This window comes from Aspergillus ruber (genome assembly GCF_000600275.1).
Source record: "Aspergillus ruber CBS 135680 unplaced genomic scaffold scaffold00019, whole genome shotgun sequence".
In the NCBI taxonomy this organism is placed as follows: domain Eukaryota; kingdom Fungi; phylum Ascomycota; class Eurotiomycetes; order Eurotiales; family Aspergillaceae; genus Aspergillus; species Aspergillus ruber.
The window spans coordinates 237712-255205 of NW_024467315.1; the positions used below are offsets into that span (position 1 = coordinate 237712).

The following is a 17494-nucleotide window of genomic DNA, read 5'->3' on the forward strand; positions in this document are numbered from 1 at the left end:
GAAAAGAGAAGAAGAGGGTAAAAAATGGAAAGGTTATGCAGCCATGAACAGACACTCGTCCAGCAACGAGCCCAATTGGTCTTGGTCCGTGGCACCGGCTCCTTCCCAGCCCGAGTCGGCTTCGTCCAGATCCATCTCGTCAGTGAAACTGGCTTTCGTGTCGTCATCAGTAAGAAACGGGGCACCATCAACTGTGCGGTCTTGCTTCTCCGTCTCAAGCTCATCCTCGAGATAACCGCCCATGACCTGATCTATAATTAAAGGCATATGGCTGAGTACACCCTCACCGAGTTCCAAGGCTAACCTAAGATCTCGAACCCCGAGAGGTTTCCTAACGGCCGCTTCTTTCGCTTCCACGGGAAGTAACCCACTTGCGCCGTCCTTGACGATCTCTCCGCGAGTGTAGGCTAGTTCCTCTTGTTCAAGTTGTTGTCTATACTTCCGCATCATCATGCCATTGATGGTACCAGACGGGCCATTGGATCTAGTTCGTGAGAAGACAACGGACAGAACCTCTTTCACAAATGTCTCTGTTGCAATTGCCATGAAATCCGCACAGGGAAGACCCGCACCGCTGACGATGGATTCTTCATAACATATCGGGATCATGCGCGCGTATATGGACTCAGAATCGGGGAACTCGCCAGTTTCTGAAGCTAGGGGTTGTGCGTAGCGTTTTCGAATTTCTAGTTCCCAGTCTGTGAAGATGGCGATTAGCATGAATAATTCAAGCACACAGAAGCAAACATACTGGTCTTATTCAAACCACCGGCACTTGCAGGAACCTGGCTTGGTAATTTGATTTGCTTGGCCAAATGATATTCTTCTAGCTCATTGGGCACCGTCTCGTTGGGATCACGCTGTCAAAAAAGCAAGAACTGTTAGCATCACCAGCGCATGCATGTTCCATAACAATGCCCAAAGAATACCTCTGGAATTGCCTTGAGACGCCGCCGGTCTCGGGCAGGCAGCTGCATCACCTCCGTCTTCAACCTGTGCTCAGCCGCATCCCCGGAGGCCGGCTTCGACACCACAGACGGCTTGTCATTCGCCGATACCCAGCTCGCAACGCCGTGGTCGGGGAGATCTCTTGTCAGGTTTCCAATGATTGCGCATACGAAGTTATTGTGAAGATGTTCGGTTTTCGGGTCGGCGCATATTATATGATCAACACGCGACGAGTATTCGCTTTGGTTAAGATGCCCTGTAGTGTGAAAGCGTACGGAGTTAGCCTTGCCGATGTCACCCAATATTTGCGCAAATATTGAAATAACCGCCCACCTAAAAGAAAAAGTGCCGTAGACTGTTTGTACTCAGACCAGTTATCGCCGATGGCGGCCTTCAACTCCGTATAGGCAGGTTCCAGTTCCAGTCGCGGAACGGAGATCAGGGCCTTGCTGGACGACTTCTGAGTCGCGGGCGCGTTGGGAGCAGAACCCTTGGACGAAGCTATCGCAGTCGACGCAGCAGCGTCCGCCCGACTCAGGGCCGCCGGGTCAATCTGCATGGTGTGGGCAAAAGGGCTCACAGGAGCGCGACGGGCTGCGCGAAGCCGGAGGCGGGGAGGGAAACTAGTAGGACTTCATGAACGTATATTCCGTCTGTAGCTGCGGGTTTCAGCTATAATAAGGGTCCTCGAGCCGACCACGAGCCTGGAAAGGCCGGCACCATAAGAAAAAAACGAGGGAATTGATGGAATCGCGATGGAAATGGGGGCCGGACGATGGAAAGCGTTGATGGGGGATGATGGAAGGAGGTTGAGGTTTCCTCTCGCCAGAAACGGTTATGCCCTCCGCCTTGGGAGCGATTCACGATCGGGTGTTTGCTCTCGAGAAGTGAATAGAATACTATAAACACTGGTCTACAGAACAATTTAAAAAAATATTTTTATAAATACTATAACTACTGCAATCGGACCGCATCTTCGTTGAGTAAACCGAACAACTTCCCGATTTCGCCCAACACCTCTACGATTTCCATCGACAACTGGCCAGTCACCAGAACTGCACTAGTTAGACACCATACCACCAGTATGAACAGGGCAAGTAGGACTTACTGTAGGCATAAATCAGCGCATAGTCCTCGTCAGTCGAGACACGCGACACTTCCTGATCCTGGCGATATCGGAAGATCCGGGCGAGCAGCCGGTCTCGTGAATGCTCAATGCTGGGGAGGACATCGACGAGCGGATATTCGAGTTTCATAGATGAAGCCATTACTGACAAGAGATGGCTGATGCGAGACGACAGATGCTTCCTCTCTTGTGCTGTGTACCGAAGAATAGAAATCTCACCCTCAGAAACATCCCAGCTCTTCACCAGCTCCAGATTCATCGCGTGGAATGCGTCCATCATACTCCGGGTACGACGAAGAATACCACCGTAGGCAGCATCGGAAAAAGCACTCTTCAGCTCAAACTCGGAACGGGCTGCAGCTTGAAGAGATTCCAGATGAGATTGGAAACGCTCAATTTCCAACTTCTCCCGCGGACTCATATATGCCTCCAACCTCCGTTCCATAGCCATGGTGGACAAAGGATCCCGCTTCCAAATCAAACTCATCCGGAGCCAGAGCAAGCTCAGATTGTGTTTCAATCTCGTACGAGCACTGACTGGCCAGATCACCCGTGTGATTATGACACCCCAGGCGCAACCGGATAGGACTGCAACGACGCGATGAAGAACAATGTCGGTAATGACTGGGTTATCTCCTCCTTCGTCATCATCATCGAGGGCCTCTTTCTGCATCAGCGAATAGGCGTATAGAACGGAGAGGTTGTAGGTGAGCATGATGTATCGGCTCATTGGTCCTTGTTTCTTGACAATATTTAGGTATGACGTCCAAGTCGCCATAAATAGGCCCAATACCGCCAGTCCATATACGTTCCCGGAAGTCACGTACCATGCTGCCACGGCACAGCCTGCCCCGAGGAAGGTCCCGAACGAACGAGCATATCCGGTGGTATTCGAGGTGCCGATGGTCATTGAACACACCAACATGTAGGACAACAAACCCCATTCGCCTCTCCAGTGAGCGTATAAGGGTCGAGTATAGGAAACAAACGATGGCAAGGCGTAGAGGGCTGCACCAGTCCCGACTTTGATTGCAAATTTTGTATCGTCCCGTCGGAAGAACCCAAAGGACTTCCAGATGCGATAGCCAAACCGTTCTTTTGTGGGGGAATTTTCGAGACTAGGAGGTAATGAAGTGGAGGGTTTGGACGGCCCAGTAGACACGCCATTCGTAACCGTAGGGCTCCCAATCAATGCCTGCTCTGCTAGGAAGTCAGCTCCTTTCTTCCGACGGAAATGAACGAACAAAACTTACCTGTATCAAGTTCATCCCCATCATTAGTCTCGGGTCCTCCTCGACGCCAGAACTTCAGCCAGTTCCAAGACCGTCCGCTGGGCCTCTCATCAGCCTCGAGGTGCAATTCATCTAGAATTGTCAAGAGCTCTTGTAGCTCTTCACCGAACGAGAGGAGCGAAAAACTAAAATGGCCGCAACTTGCAGAGACTTCCTCAAGGTCAGCTGACAATTCCACGGTTCGTATTTTCATAACCTCCTTTTGGCGGTAGATGGATTTTAGGGCACTTTCTCTCGATTCCTTATACAGTTCGAGGGCACGGTCGAGACTGGTATGGAATCTGCTGTTGATGCAAACGCGGTAATCTGGCCCAGGACCGAAAGGAATTTCCTTGAAGATCTCCATGTATGTAAAGGCGAGGGAGCGCTGTCAATCATTAGCATCCATTGATTTGATGATAATTTTGGGAGAGAAAATACCATAGAAGGTCCCAAGTGGTTTATGAACAGTGCAAAAATGTCTGCGTGTGGAAGACGGTAACTATCCAGCGAGTTCACACTAGACCGGTTTTTACGAGAGCTACCAGAGAAAGACACTTCTTCCTCCGGCCTCTCATCAATAGGCTCCAGGAAAGGGCGCTCATCATGCAATATCCATGGACTTGGCAAAGGGAGTTGGCCGTTCCCGCTTGAGTCGCCCTCGGGACTCCGGAGCTGCATCGATTCACCAAGCCTAGTTTGTTTAAGAAGCTGGAACTGCAGGAAAGCAGCACTGCGTAAACCTCCCATATTATGGGTGATATCTTGCACCAAACGGACGACATTCTTCTCGAGTCTGTATTCCTTTTCCGTGCCGGCGACATAATGCTCGAGCTTAGCTTCTTTCACTAAATTATCAAGCTGGCTGTAGGCCTGTTTGTGACGTGCAGCTGCATTGATGAACTCAGCTGACTGCAACTCCTCCTCAGACCCGCTCAGGAAGCTCTCCGTAAGCACCCCTGACATAATCGCTAGCGACTCGGTAACTGTAGTCAGATTCGACCGGAGTTTCTTTCTTGCAGAAACCGGGAAAATCAAAAGCGAGACGGCCATGGTGGCACCCACACCCAAGATGACCATTTTCAGGACCTGGGAGACTTTGGCAAGAGAGAGGTCGCCGCTTTGTACAGCGCCCTCCTTGGTCAAAACCGTGATAGTCGCAAGCGAAGTCAACGAGCAGGCGACATTGACCAACGGATCACCCAATCTCTGCTTTGTCCATCCAATGAACCCAAGACCACCTCCGCAGAACACAATGAGCACTAATGCATGCCCGAGCGGGCGCAAATGCAGCGTATCCTGGAAGAACATTGAGACACCCATGCTCGTGATGGAGACGAAGGCGGCGTAGAGGAAGGCCAAGAACGCACATATTGACGCCTTGTACATGCTTCCTTGCGACCTCGCTGGGTGAAAGTAGACGGTGACAGTAGCCACGACATGTTTTCCATCCTGCTGGCCCAAGAAAGACGCGATTGCAGGAATGAAAGTCGCCAGAGACCCCAGTAGGTAGGCCAGACTGCACTTCAGGACGCCAATCCCTACCTCCGAAGACAGAAAGTTGTAGACAAAGAGCCAAGCATCCCGAATTTTCGCACGAGTTTTCGAGACGATCCCTTCGTTATTATATGCGATGTCACCGGAAAGAAGCCCGCGTCGCTCGTCGAGTTCCGAATTTGAATTCGCACTGGAATCGGGGGAGGTATATGCATTTCGTAAATTGACCAGGCCTCTTAGACGCTGACCAGTCTTTGGTAGGACAAAGGTCGCCTGGCGTAACTATAGCATACAAGTTATACGTTAGCAAAGAATACCTCTTGAGATTTGTTGACGCTTTTCTACTCTACCTTTGGGCGTGAGAAGCGGGAATTGGTCGATGAGTCCCTAGACGACGGCATGATCTCATTCTATCTCCTGAGTTGCTCAATGCTGAAGCTGAGGTCCATAGTTTCTGGCAGAGAGAATGAACCCTGAGAACATCTGGAAGCGTTTGGAATGAATGGGGTTCTTGTATCAGCATAGCTCAGAACCAGGGAGCTCCACCACAATAGACTGTCGGTATTTATCGCCACGCGATTCACTGCTAGGCACACGGAAGATCTTCAAACCTTCCCTTTTGGGACATATTATGACATGTGACCAACTCAGCAGGATTTCTCACCAGATGCCAAGGGCTGCAGTGTTATCATCATATGTACTCCGTAGAGGCACCATGTGTGCGTTTCTCCGCGTCTAAGGGGGTTGCCAAGTCCTTACAACGGTTGACTACGTCGGATATTCTGCATACCTTGTGGAACAAGATGAGGGCATCGTCGGGATACAATTCAACTATCATACGATATTTTAAGGCATTCTTGTTTGATCTATTTCAGGCCCTCCACTTTCCAGACCTTTATGGCAGCATCAGCACCAGCAGAAGCCACCTTGGACGACCCGGCAATCCATGCCACTCCGGTTACACCCTCCTTGTGAGCGTTCGTGACCTGGAGCCAGTCGCCAGGGCTGCTCAAGCTCCAAACGAAGATGTTGGTATCCACAGAGCCACTCACCACATGAGTATTGCTCTCATCCCAGGCAAGGGAAGTAATTCGGGCAGTGTGCGCCGTCCAGCGGTCAGTAACCAGACTGCCATCAGCAACCTTGTAGACAAGGATGCGGCCACGAGAATCACCAACTGCCAGGAGTGACCCATCGTTCGAGAAGGTCAATGCAGACACAGGGTTCCTGCCGGTTTTGATGTCTGCCTTAGGGGATAGGCTAGTGCTAGAGACGTCGCAGATTTGAACAGATGTATCTTCGCCCCCGACAGCCGCCACGCTCCCGTGAGCCGCGACAGCAGAGACCGACGACTTGGGTTTGTACTCCCCAGACTTGCTTCCATCGCTGTAAATCTCAACACCTTCCGAGGTTCCCACCAACACGGTCGAGTTACCGGCAGCAACGCCCTTTGGTTGGCCGGATAGCTTAGAGGAGCTTCCGGTGTATGTTTTGGCGCCAATGTCAACGGACCGGAGGGTATCGTCCCAAGCCACACTATAGATTCTACCAGCGCCCTCTTGGGTGGGTGCGAGGCCTGCGATGTACGCCGTGTGACCGGCTCCCTCCGCTTCTTCGGCGAGTCCCTTCGAGACGTCCCAGCTGCAGACTCTTCCGTCAAAGCTGCCGGTCCACAGGGTTTGATTGTCACTGGTAGACCCAAATTGGTTTAAAGAAGTGATGTTCTTCTGGTGACCCTGAATAACCTGTCTGGGCTCAGGCGTACCTTCAACGAGGTAATTGAGGTCACCGCTGAGCGACAAACTGATGAGCAGACCGTCGCTTCTGCCAGCAGGCCAAGTCACACCAACCTGGTGGTCTCTGATATCCTCTCCGAGAGTCCAGCTCTGCGAAACCTTGCCTGCCTCAGCGTCCCAAATCTTGACGGTCTTGTCAGCGCTCGCTGTCGCAAATTTCTTCGAATCGCCCGACCACGAGACACCAAAGACGCTTCCCTTATGCTCTCCCTCTCCAATTTGGCTCTTGACCTCACCAGTCTTGCCATCGTAAAGCCAGATCCGTCGGTCCGCGCCGACACTGACCAAATTAGAGCCATCAGGGCTAAAAGCATTTCCGTAAATGTAATTGGTATGCTTCTCGCGGATCGCATTGTTGAACTTGAACGGCGCCCCGTGGTAAAAGACAATCCCCATGTCGTCACCGCCAGCGGCTGCTCGCAGAGGTCTTTGTTGTCTAATCGAAACGGTGTTGATCTGTTGCGTGTGTCCCATAATCTCACCGACTGTGTTTCCACTGTCCCAAGTAATGCAGTGTCCGTAGCGTTGCTTTCCATCGCCAACGGCAATAATACGCTGAGAATCGCCGTCCCAGGCCAGATCATTGATTCGACCATTGACAATGCTGTAGTCGCCCTTTGTGATTCCGTCACCAACACAGTCCCAGACTCTGACTATACCGCTTGCATCACCACTGGCGATGTAGAAGCCGGAGGGAGAGAAACGGGCGACCGTTGTGTTGGCATTGTGTTCGGTGTACTGTCTCGCGATCGTGGGGTTATCGATAGACCGGACGAAGATAGATTTGTTCGACTAGGTAATGACACAATCAGTATTTCGCATTATTACAATAAAAAACTGCCCCGGATAATCTTTCATACAGCATAAGTAAGACGTTCACCCTTGGCATCCGAAGAGAGTTGGGTGGGTTGACCTCTCGTCGTGGAGGGGCTTGCGGCCCAGATGGACTCTGTATATGTCAGATTATGTGCATGAAGAAGGGGATAAATGCATCAACATACCGTTGGTAATGGGCATGGTTATACCAGCAGCGGTAAAGTGTGCAAAAATGAAATTATAGGGTATACAAAGGAGAGGAATACGGATAGGAGAAGAATGTGTTTACTTGTTATATAGACTCTGGGGAAGGTCGTCGGCGTAGTGGGGAAGGAAACATCACAACGGCAGACCGAGTTTCAGACGGAGGATCATCCCCTGTAGTCCGGCCACCAATGAAGCAGTGAAATTACAGGGATCGATATATGATAATCATACTACATATGTATTTGTAGATATAAATGGCTAATATTACACTCGTGTTCTTCTCATTTCTAATCCGTCCCATAAACAAAAGCAGTAAAGGCAAAACTCCATATCCTACACTTGGTATTGATTCATGACCTTCCTTTCTAATTTTTCACTTTTATGTCTCGCGAAAAATGACCTGTCTTAGTACACATTGTTGGAGTTCCCGTCTAGCCTTGCCTTGGCCTCTGCAGCCAGAATCTCCGGGTGTCTGTGAACGCTGGGCATGAGTCCGAGCCCGATAGCCCTGCGGATGGCTTTTGCGATTTTACGCTGGTTGACTGGTCGAAGACCAGTTTCATTGCGGTGTTTGATGCGTCCCATAGGCGTCATATATTCAGACATGATCGAGAAGTTCTGTCACAGCATTCCCAATTAGCCAGCCATTCCATTTCCAAGGTTCCATATAATGAAGTACATCTGTCGAGAGGAGAAGCATACCTTGTAGAGATCAAGGGGATTCTTGTCTATGGCGTCAAAAGCATCCGTAGGCGGGCTGTGGCGCACCTTCCACTTCCTCATCTCGGACGGACTAAGGTCATGCGGTGCATAGACATCTCCTGCCCTCCACTCCCGAGTCTGAAATCTTTCCAATGCCCTGCTCTCAGCCTGCTTCTTTTGTTCCTCAGCTATTCTGGCGCGGTTCTGGAGTGTCGTGCTACGGTGGTATGGTTTGGGACCTATTTTGGAACGTCAGTCAACGATTCGGTACAGGACGCTGGTTTCCGTTCAGAAGTTCGATATACCCCGGGTAGGTCTAGCAGCACTCTGGAGGTACGAGACGGTGTCTGCGTTTGTCGAATTCCACCGGCATGTCGACAAGGGCCCGGAGTTGGCGCCGAACGTGCGCGATGGTAAACGGGAGAATATATTCAGAGTCATTGTGTTTTGGTAGCAATTCGAGTAGAAACCACCCTCCAGAAAGTAATTGATTGGATTGGGGATCAAGAACGAAGATGGTGAAGCCGAAGGCCAGAAGAGTGGAGAGCGGATTCTCGGAGGATTTCTTTTTGTCGCGCCAAGACCCGCGTTCTCTGCGTTTCTTCCCTTTCCGCCGCAATTGGTTTCTAGCAGCTCATTTTTTGTTCCAACGAGGGTTGCTTACAGTGCCTGCTCTGGTTGCTAAACTATCATTTGTATCTTACCTTTTTTGGGCCATACCGAAGTCTAATATAAAGTCGACCTGCGTTGAGAATTGACCCCACCAATCGATTGCCCTCCGACGCCGAATTGGACGACCAAGCACTTTTGCAGGCTGCTAGCAGCTAGGGAATATATTATCAACATGCAATCCCATCTCACCAAACGGGTGTTCCGGGCGATCCTGAATAACGAGCCGTTATGTTCGTCGAGATGCCGCTACCATCTTCTACACACGATCCCCTCACATCGAGCTCGAAGTCTAGGCCTGCCAAAGTTCAACCATGTCCAGCGACGAGGATTATTCGCATTCAATATGAAACCGCAAGGTATTGAACTGCAGGCGACAACTCTGAAATCCGAGATTGGTCTGAAGACGATGAGGGATCTAATGCGGTCGTTAGAGGACAAGAGTCGGGGACCAACAAACGATGTCATTGCGAAAGCTTTTCGAGATTTCTTCACGGCACGAGCGGATACTCCGGGATTTATTACCGGATTCCAGGGCCGCCTGCTTAATATAACATGGGAGCACTTGCATTCTCAACAGCAAGATATGGAATCGAGTGATTGGGCGGCAGTATTTTCAACAGAAAGTCTGGAGAGTGTGTTATTTGTCTTGTCTGAAGCAACGTGCTTACCCGCATCTCGTGAATTTATCCTCAACATAGCACACTCGGTCTTTCTGGAGCTCTGTGCGGACCAGGGATTTGGCCCTAACGAGGTTAGTCGGCCTGCACTCACGGCCTATGTCAACCTGATGTCTTCAAACGGTGAGCCTGAGCGAGCTCAGGAAACAGTCGAAGAGTTCTGGGACAAGCTGCAGAAAGCAAAGCCGTCTCCCTGGCTTGCGGTAATTAAGGGATACGCCGTCCAAGGCGGCCGAGCTGAAATCAAACAAATTCCAGCAAGACTTAAGAAGCACGGCAAGCAGTATGACGCTGCAAGCCAGGAAGAATTGATTAAAGCGCTCATTGAAGAAAATATCTGGCCTGCCGTCCAGGCACTCTATGAGTGCCCTGTGTCAAGCGGCAAAGAAGAGTCCACTTATGCTACAAAGGAAGCTGTGATTAGATACGCGCTTTTCAGATCCAAAGCTACTTGGGCACAGCCAATTTTCAATTCGATTGCGCAACGGCCTATTGCGGAGACTATCAGTATTAGTTTGCTCTGGGAAGCGGCCCAGGGCGGTAACGCGTTTGACATCTCAGAGAAGGCCAGAACCTGGACCGCCGGAAACCCAACCGCACATCTTACGACGTCATGTCTAAACGATTTGATTCACTTTGCCAATGTCATGGACAACCCGCAGCTGGCCACAGAATTCTTCTCTCTGGCCTCGCAATGGGGTCTCGAGCCAGACTCACAAACCAAGATGTTGCAGCTGGAAACGTACATACTGGCTAAGGATGTTGACCGGACACTTGAACTTATGCGGGAGCTACCTGATATCGACGCTGCGGTATTTGACCACCTGCCACTGATGAATAAGCTCATAACGATGCTCTGCTGGTCTGGACAGGGAGACGTTCTATTCAATCAAGTATGCGGCCTTTTGGACCCCTTATTCGAGAACAATGTACGCTTGGAACCTGTGACTCTCGCAGCATTGACACATCTGCTACTTAGTCGACGTGACTGGGAGGCTGTTTCGGAACTGCTTCGTCCGCGCCTTGGTGCCCTTGATTCGGGAGAAGCAACTGTGGTCCGGGAAGTAGTTACAAACTACATACTGGATGCCAGTAAAGACACTGATGATGTTTGGGGGGTATATAATCTCGTGCGACTTGCATTCCCCGAAACGGGGGTGAACAAGCGAACTGAAATCATGTCTGCCTTCTTCGAGCGTAACAGAAGTGACCTGGCTTGTCTGGTATTTGGTCATATGCGCCAGGCAGAAAATCCGGGACAGCGTCCAAAACCCTTCACCTACGCTCTGTGCTTGCAAGGAATTGCCCGCGCAGCCGATACAAAGAATCTTGAACTGGTCCACAACATGCTAAAATTGGATATCGAAGTTGATCTAAACACTCAAGTACGGAACGGTTTGATGCTCGCATATGCGTCTTGCGAGATGCCCGAACAGAGTATGAAGCTATTCCGTGAAATCCTCACATCCGAAGAAGGACCTACGCACAGGACCATCGGAATCTTCTTCAAGGCTTGTGAAAGCCACCACAATGGAGTCCAAGAAGCCATCAAGATGATGCAGAAGGCAAAAGATTTGGACATCGGGATCGACCGCCGGATGTACGTGACGTATATTGTAGCATTGGCTGCGCATTGCGAGTTCGAACTTGCTACGGTGGCTATTGATAACATGTTTTCTGAAACTGGCTACAAGCCAAGTCGAAAGACGTGAGTATTTGTATCCTCTTGTCTTTGTATTATAACGCTAACAGAAAATCAGGATTGGTCTCTTCTACAACGCGATTCCTTACCAGTACTGGAAAGACGAAGTTGAGACATGGGCGAAAACCAAATATCCAGAATTATGGGACCATCTAATGGAGCTGAGTCGTTCTGAGCACGAGGAGGGATTGAGATTCGATAAGCTCTCTCTTGAATACCTTGTATAATGGGACCGAACGAGGTCTCTGATGTACATATTATTGTATCTGTATATATTAACGGCGAGATTATGATGAATTACTGTTCAAAATATATTGCTAATAAATCCTGAGATAAGGCCATTTCTCGATATTCGCTCTTCTGGAAGCAACTTTAATGAGGAGGTCTTTGCTCCCAACTGCTCATGACAACTTCCTTCCCGATCAACCACACTATGTACTATCATGTCGAATCCTCAATGGTGCTTAGTTCCATGCAATGCTACATGCTTCAGCTATCTGGCCAACTTGCTCCCATTCATTACAACCGATATTGAATATTATTACATAGCATAAAGTCATTCGCTAGAAAGAGATATCACAAAGAAAATAGATCACTGCAACCGTCGAGCCCCAGCTTCATGTGCCAGTGTATACTCAGTGGTGACTCGAATAGCAAGCGAAGGATTCCCCTCTGGTCCTGACCCCGACGATCCAGGCCCAGCTTCCTCCTCATCATGTCCACTAACATGGGTATTTTTATTATTCAAAATCATTTCCTTACTTGCAGTCGACGCCCTCTTCGCATCGCCATCATCCCTATCCCCCAACGTCGTCGTAGTCGTCGGCACATCATGCAATTCCATATGGCCCGTTCGATTACTACTGACCAACGATGTAATATATGTCTTCGTATTCCCAGAACCCTTTGATCCAAAATTATTATACCCCGACGATGAAGGACCTGTGTAATTATACTGCTTCCCACGATTGCTCGACCCGATCCAGCGAGTGTTCCGGAACAACGGCTTGATACCGGGCAACGAGACAACGATAGCAGCGACGAAACACTCGCGGTTCGCCCAGCCCAGCGCGATGCTAAGCGTTGTCAGGGACTTTAGAGAGTAGTAGGCGCGGAGAATGGTGCAGATCATGATGAAGATTCCCGAGGAGAACATGGCGGTGAGGATTGCCTTGCGGTGCAATGGGACTTGGAGTTTGATGAGGATGGGGATGGGGATTAGGATGATGATAATGTCGGAAACGACGTTCATGACGGCGATGACAATATATAGTGGACCGCGGATTGTGCAGGAGTCTGTTTTGTGGTTAGCTTCAGGCGCTTTGATACGTGGCTGGGTAGGGACGTACCTCCGGCATAGGGCTTGACCTGCCAATTACGAGCAATCGGCATGCAAATGCAGATATGCGTCAACATACACACTAGCCATGTCATGAAACAGAACGCTGATGCGGCCCAGACTAGATGTTGTCGTCGAGTTCCTTGTCTATTGCCTGTCAGCAATTTAGGGTTTTATCTTGCGAGGAAGGGAGCGTACGTGAGTTTGTTGTATAGACAGAGCAAGACACCTTTGAGGCACCAAATATAGCACATGTACCAAATCCAGTTCATGAAAGCCAGCTTCGAACCGAGCTCTCGTTTGGGCACCTGGTCGTCTGGGACTTCCATTGCGGTGACGGAATTGAGGCCGATGTTATTCCCGAATAAAACTGCATACAATCGATCAGTTTCATATCGTCAATCGGTAGAGCCGGGTCTGTGCAGTGTACCAAGCAAGTAGATAATAGCTGTCTGGAGGGTGAAAAAGATCTAGATCCGTCGACGTTAGTCAATGCTTGTCTCGCTGATACGAAAGGAGCTCACAAGAGCCATGATAGCAAACGCATCGTCCAACTGCAAACCGCACACTCCAGCCATTCTCACTCGGGAAAATAGCCGGAGGAGCAGGAAGCAAGTGCCAATTGCATATTCTGCAAAACACTCGGCGATCTGGTTGTAAGCCATGTCGTGCAGATACAACAGAATAGCATTATCTTCGACACGGTTTTAAGGATGGTACGTTAACTTATATGAAGTGCTTCCATCCTTTGTGTGGATTAAGATATATGGAGTACCATATAATAATATGGAATAGTCAACGTCTTTTTGTCATTCTCTACGAGTACATCTTTATTTCCTTTTTCGCCCCTGTTCTATTGACAGATCGAAATTTCTTGCTGAAACCCATATACATTTACTCGTCTCGCCATGGATCCCTGTCATGAAATCTAGGAGACAGGTCCCAAACGATGTCCTAATGTAGCCAAAAGACCGGGCTGTACCCTCCATTAGGGATCACCAGACGGCAAATTGTAGCAGGATAGTCGAACTGGTTGACTGTGATAGCAAAGCTCATCACATACTCCATACATGAGAAGCTGACACGGCCCAGCAAACAGTCGTGGGATTTTTTTATCTATCATTTTTCGACTCACTGTCACACAATGTCAAATTGCCTCTTTGACGGAAGCGCACGGCATAGTCTGATCGATCAGTGGTGCGTCTCAGATCCATTCCTGCCCAATAATCCCACCTGTATGAATTCAATAAACGACAGCTGTGGGGATCTCCTACTGGCTGATCTTGATCCGGTCTGGAATTATCGTCAGGTCAAGTGGAGCTGTTGTTTCCATTATTATATCCTAGTGCATGTGCCAACGGTAAGGATTTTGGATATGCCGGTATACGACATCCGGACCCGCTTTGCCTTCTTTGTCTTACCCTTTCGGCATTGTGCGCCGTCAATGCAAGAGCTAAGATACAGTCAGACGAAAGAGAAAGAAAGAAAAGTACCGGACGTGATCTGCACAACGCCAGTAAATTGGCAGGTTGGACCGAGTGCCAGTGCTTCGGTACTGTTTTTCCTCCCTCATATGGAAGGGAAGGGCTATGTCCCGTTTGCTCTCTCCCAGGTGCTCGGTATGGCCTGGATGGCACGGCAGGAGTAATAATACTCTGTAGTATGCGAGTAGTTCAACCCAAGTAATATAAAGCCTCTGGTTATTTTGGACGTAGTGTTTCAATCCAGAACAACAGTATCACCTTGCAACACGATGACACCAAAAATCGCACTCATTACCGGAGGTGCCAGCGGCATGGGCCTCGCCGTGGCCAAATCCCTCGCAGCTCAAGGATCCTGGCATATCCATCTGCTCGACATTCATCCCGATCGAGGCACCGAGGCAGCAAATGGCCTACATCCTCATGCGACCTTTCACAAAGTCGATATATCGAACTACAATGACCTGGCAGCGGTCTTCCAGGAAGTTTTTCAGCGGCACCGTCGACTCGACTTTGTTTTTGCCAATGCGGGGATCATCGAACGGACGAATTTCTTTGAGAATCTGCCACAGCAGAAACCCACAGATACAGAGCAAGTACCGCCGGAGCCGAAGGGTCTGCAGGTTATCAGTGTGAATCTGAATGGCGTCGTATTCACCAGTTACTTGGCGATGCATTACTTCCGACGGTCACCTGACAAGGGCAGGGGATGCAATTTGGTCATGACAGCCAGTTGTGGAGGATTGTATCCTTCGCATTACTCGCCGTTGTACACTGCTACGAAGCGTGGGTCTCCCTAGTCCGTCCTATATTAAATCGAATTTTCCCCGGTGATAAATCACATCCAACGGGTGGAACCCCCCAAACAAGAAAGACAAGCACGAGGCAGTACTAATTTTCGGAAACAGATGGCGTGGTCGGATTCATGCGCTCCATTGCAACTCAATTATGGCAAAACGACGGCATCCGGGTCAATGCCATCTGCCCCGGAATCGCACAGACCGATCTTGTCGGTGCTCAAGGATGGGCCAGCTTCCCTCCTCACCTGTTCATCCCGTTGGAAACCATCGCCAGGATTGTGCTTATGCTCATCCTGGCGGATGACGGGAGTACGGACCACGGAATGACCGATGCAACGGGCACGTTCATTCCTGCCACGCAAAGGTACGGCCGTGCGGTGGAGATCTCGGGGGACAAGTTCTACTTCCGAGAGGCGCCTGAATTCTGTGATGATGGGATGCGGGCGATCATGGCAGCGACGGTGGTGGAGAATCAGGTTGGAGGCGTGCTGAATGGTACTTCTCGTACAAGCAAGCTGTAGTGGCTAATGAAGATCATTGGATATCCTTGTAAGCGACATAAGCGAGGGCTAAAGGATTCCCGGGTTGAACTGCCGGAACTTTTGCCGCCTGCGCCGCATAAAAATGAAGTCAAACGAAGTAAAGAGAGGGAAAAACAAGCAATTGTATTTATTGTACATATGAATGCACTTCGGGATAAAATTTCCAAATTAACATCAGACCAATGCGACCCCGTTAACTGTCATTCTTATCCGACTTTGACTTTCGGACTGGCCCGTCTACCAAAACCCCAATCAGTGGGCCCGAAGGAACGGCGGTTTCGCTTCCAGTTGGTGCTGGCCATTGGGTGATGTATCTGTCAATAAATGCAAACGCACTCTGACAGCTATATTTTGGAATTCCGGATCATTTTAAAATGAATATGACTAGTATTATGTATCTATACCGACCCGAAGTTTATCTGACTCGTAGTAAAAAAAAAAAAAAAAAGGAAAGTGCATCACGGAATGGCATCTTGCAGCCGCGAGTCATCCCCATGCATCATCCGGAATAAAGGCTCCCATACGGTTACTGCCCTCTTCGTAGCCATCCCATTGGCGTATTCCGGCATCGGATAGAGGACACACCGGTCCCCGGAGCATTCGAGCATTTCACCTGCCATTCCTGTCGTATCATCCAGGAAGGTTTGGAACGCGCTCAGGACTGTTTCCATTTGTGTTACGCTGATTCAATTCTGTTAGCGACATTCATCCGATTGTTCAAATGGGAAACTCACCACTGCGGCGTGACTGCTGCGATCATCTCCGGTGGCACGATCGGTGTCGCTACAATTCCTGGAAGCACGCAGTTGATCAAGATGTTCTCCCGCTGTTTAAGCAGCGGTGCAACGCCTCGCACGAATTGGTTGACAGCTGCTTTTGCACCACAGTATTCCGGATACGACGGGTGAGGAAACATGCCTCCAACGCTGCTCGTCACCACAATCTTCCCTCCGTGCGGCTGATTAAACTTCATGAAATGTCTCGCCAGTTGTACACCGTAGATGACACCCTTGTAGTCCGCATCTGTGCAAGACAAATTCGGCTCCGGAGGAATTTCATCCACCGTCTTTTCGTGGGACCCGTACTGATAAAACGACGATTGATCCACAACTGCGGCATTGGGAATGAACATATCGATCTGGCCCCAGATCCGGTGGACATCGCGGAAGACCTTGGCCTGACTCTCATACTGCGAGACGTCTGCTTGGAAGAAGAAAACGTTGGGTCCTAAGCTGGCTGCCAGAGCTACTCCGACATCTCTGCGTCGGCCGACAATGGCGACTTTCCAACCTCGCGCAGCGAGGAATTTGGCGACTTCAGCTCCGATGCCAGACTGCAGTGGTACCCATTGTCAGTAAACTGCACAAGATCCGAGGTTAGACTGACTGACAGTGGCACCGGTGACAATGGCAACTTGGGTTTCTCCTCCCATTTTCCGTAGTATGATTCTCGGTTACTGAATGAAAGAATAATGATTTGTAAATTGATCAAAGACTAGTAATGTTAGCTAGAGACATTAGCCCAATAAATGCAAAGACAGACAGAGAAGAGGCTGATCTGCTCTGTAATCATGGAAGCCATGACCCCATAAGACCATTTAATCCACGTGCATTTCGGACCAAATGCTCTGAGTCATGGTCAGAATAGCAAGGATCCCCCTTCTGGTATCTATCGGCCGCGATGCACCAAATGGAGCCCGGCAAACGGTCGACCGCATTAACAGTTAAAACTGGGTCATTCTGGGCCCACCTTTACGCTAAATGGGCCCCTACCTGCAGGATTGTCAGCAGAACACAATTTAAAAAATAATGTATGCTTTTTTTTAAGCCACGCGGCGAAACAAACTCCTTCCGGGGTAGTCTTCTGGCTGGTCAAGATTATGCTTATGGGTAACCACGAATCCGGTAACTCGAACGAG

General features: G+C 49.7%; 5 protein-coding genes across 5 annotated transcripts; 2 read left to right on the forward strand and 3 right to left on the reverse strand.

Moving 5' to 3' along the window:
• Positions 1-33: 33 nt before the first annotated feature.
• EURHEDRAFT_516454 (uncharacterized protein) lies at positions 34-8267 on the reverse strand (the record flags this gene model as incomplete). The annotated part of the gene is made up of 9 exons (XM_040786479.1): positions 34-698; positions 752-860; positions 930-1204; positions 1282-1542; positions 2057-3169; positions 3328-3733; positions 3787-5124; positions 5736-7430; positions 8076-8267. 9 exons carry the CDS (start codon positions 8265-8267, stop codon positions 34-36), a joined length of 6054 nt encoding a protein of 2017 aa, XP_040637541.1.
• A 940-nt stretch (positions 8268-9207) lies between these two features.
• Positions 9208-11641, forward strand: EURHEDRAFT_387544 (putative mitochondrial respiratory complex I chaperone (Cia84); the record flags this gene model as incomplete). The annotated part of the gene is made up of 2 exons (XM_040779712.1): positions 9208-11420; positions 11473-11641. The coding sequence occupies 2 exons, from the start codon at positions 9208-9210 to the stop codon at positions 11639-11641; spliced, it is 2382 nt and encodes a 793-aa protein (XP_040637542.1).
• Positions 11642-11690: 49 nt separating this feature from the next.
• Positions 11691-13124, reverse strand: EURHEDRAFT_413852 (uncharacterized protein). Its single transcript, XM_040782268.1, has 3 exons — positions 12952-13124; positions 12764-12900; positions 11691-12710 (listed from the first exon to the last, which is right to left on the reverse strand). The coding sequence occupies exons 1-3, from the start codon at positions 13080-13082 to the stop codon at positions 12007-12009; spliced, it is 972 nt and encodes a 323-aa protein (XP_040637543.1). The 5' UTR covers positions 13083-13124; the 3' UTR covers positions 11691-12006.
• Positions 13125-14050: 926 nt separating this feature from the next.
• On the forward strand, positions 14051-15963 carry EURHEDRAFT_413853 (NAD(P)-binding protein). The gene is made up of 2 exons (XM_040782269.1): positions 14051-15020; positions 15143-15963. Exons 1-2 carry the CDS (start codon positions 14507-14509, stop codon positions 15553-15555), a joined length of 927 nt encoding a protein of 308 aa, XP_040637544.1. The 5' UTR covers positions 14051-14506; the 3' UTR covers positions 15556-15963.
• A 43-nt stretch (positions 15964-16006) lies between these two features.
• Positions 16007-17060, reverse strand: EURHEDRAFT_413854 (NAD(P)-binding protein). Its single transcript, XM_040782270.1, has 3 exons — positions 16967-17060; positions 16311-16909; positions 16007-16257 (listed from the first exon to the last, which is right to left on the reverse strand). The coding sequence occupies exons 1-3, from the start codon at positions 17006-17008 to the stop codon at positions 16035-16037; spliced, it is 864 nt and encodes a 287-aa protein (XP_040637545.1). The 5' UTR covers positions 17009-17060; the 3' UTR covers positions 16007-16034.
• Between the last annotated feature and the right edge of the window lie 434 nt (positions 17061-17494).

What these genes read in the sequence shown, in the direction of transcription:
- EURHEDRAFT_413852 (XM_040782268.1), bottom strand. Translation starts at nt 13,082, where the DNA reads ATGGAAGTCCCAGACGACCAGGTGCCCAAACGAGAGCTCGGTTCGAAG. An exon ending in TGTCTATACAACAAACTCAC is followed by an intron (nt 12,901 to 12,951) that starts GTACGCTCCCTT and finishes GACAGGCAATAG; the next exon opens with ACAAGGAACTCGACGACAAC. An exon ending in GGTCAAGCCCTATGCCGGAG is followed by an intron (nt 12,711 to 12,763) that starts GTACGTCCCTAC and finishes ACCACAAAACAG; the next exon opens with ACTCCTGCACAATCCGCGGT.
- EURHEDRAFT_413853 (XM_040782269.1), top strand. Translation starts at nt 14,507, where the DNA reads ATGACACCAAAAATCGCACTCATTACCGGAGGTGCCAGCGGCATGGGC. An exon ending in GTTGTACACTGCTACGAAGC is followed by an intron (nt 15,021 to 15,142) that starts GTGGGTCTCCCT and finishes TTTCGGAAACAG; the next exon opens with ATGGCGTGGTCGGATTCATG.
- EURHEDRAFT_413854 (XM_040782270.1), bottom strand. Translation starts at nt 17,008, where the DNA reads ATGGGAGGAGAAACCCAAGTTGCCATTGTCACCGGTGCCACT. An exon ending in CCATTGTCACCGGTGCCACT is followed by an intron (nt 16,910 to 16,966) that starts GTCAGTCAGTCT and finishes GTACCACTGCAG; the next exon opens with TCTGGCATCGGAGCTGAAGT. An exon ending in GCAGCAGTCACGCCGCAGTG is followed by an intron (nt 16,258 to 16,310) that starts GTGAGTTTCCCA and finishes GAATTGAATCAG; the next exon opens with CGTAACACAAATGGAAACAG.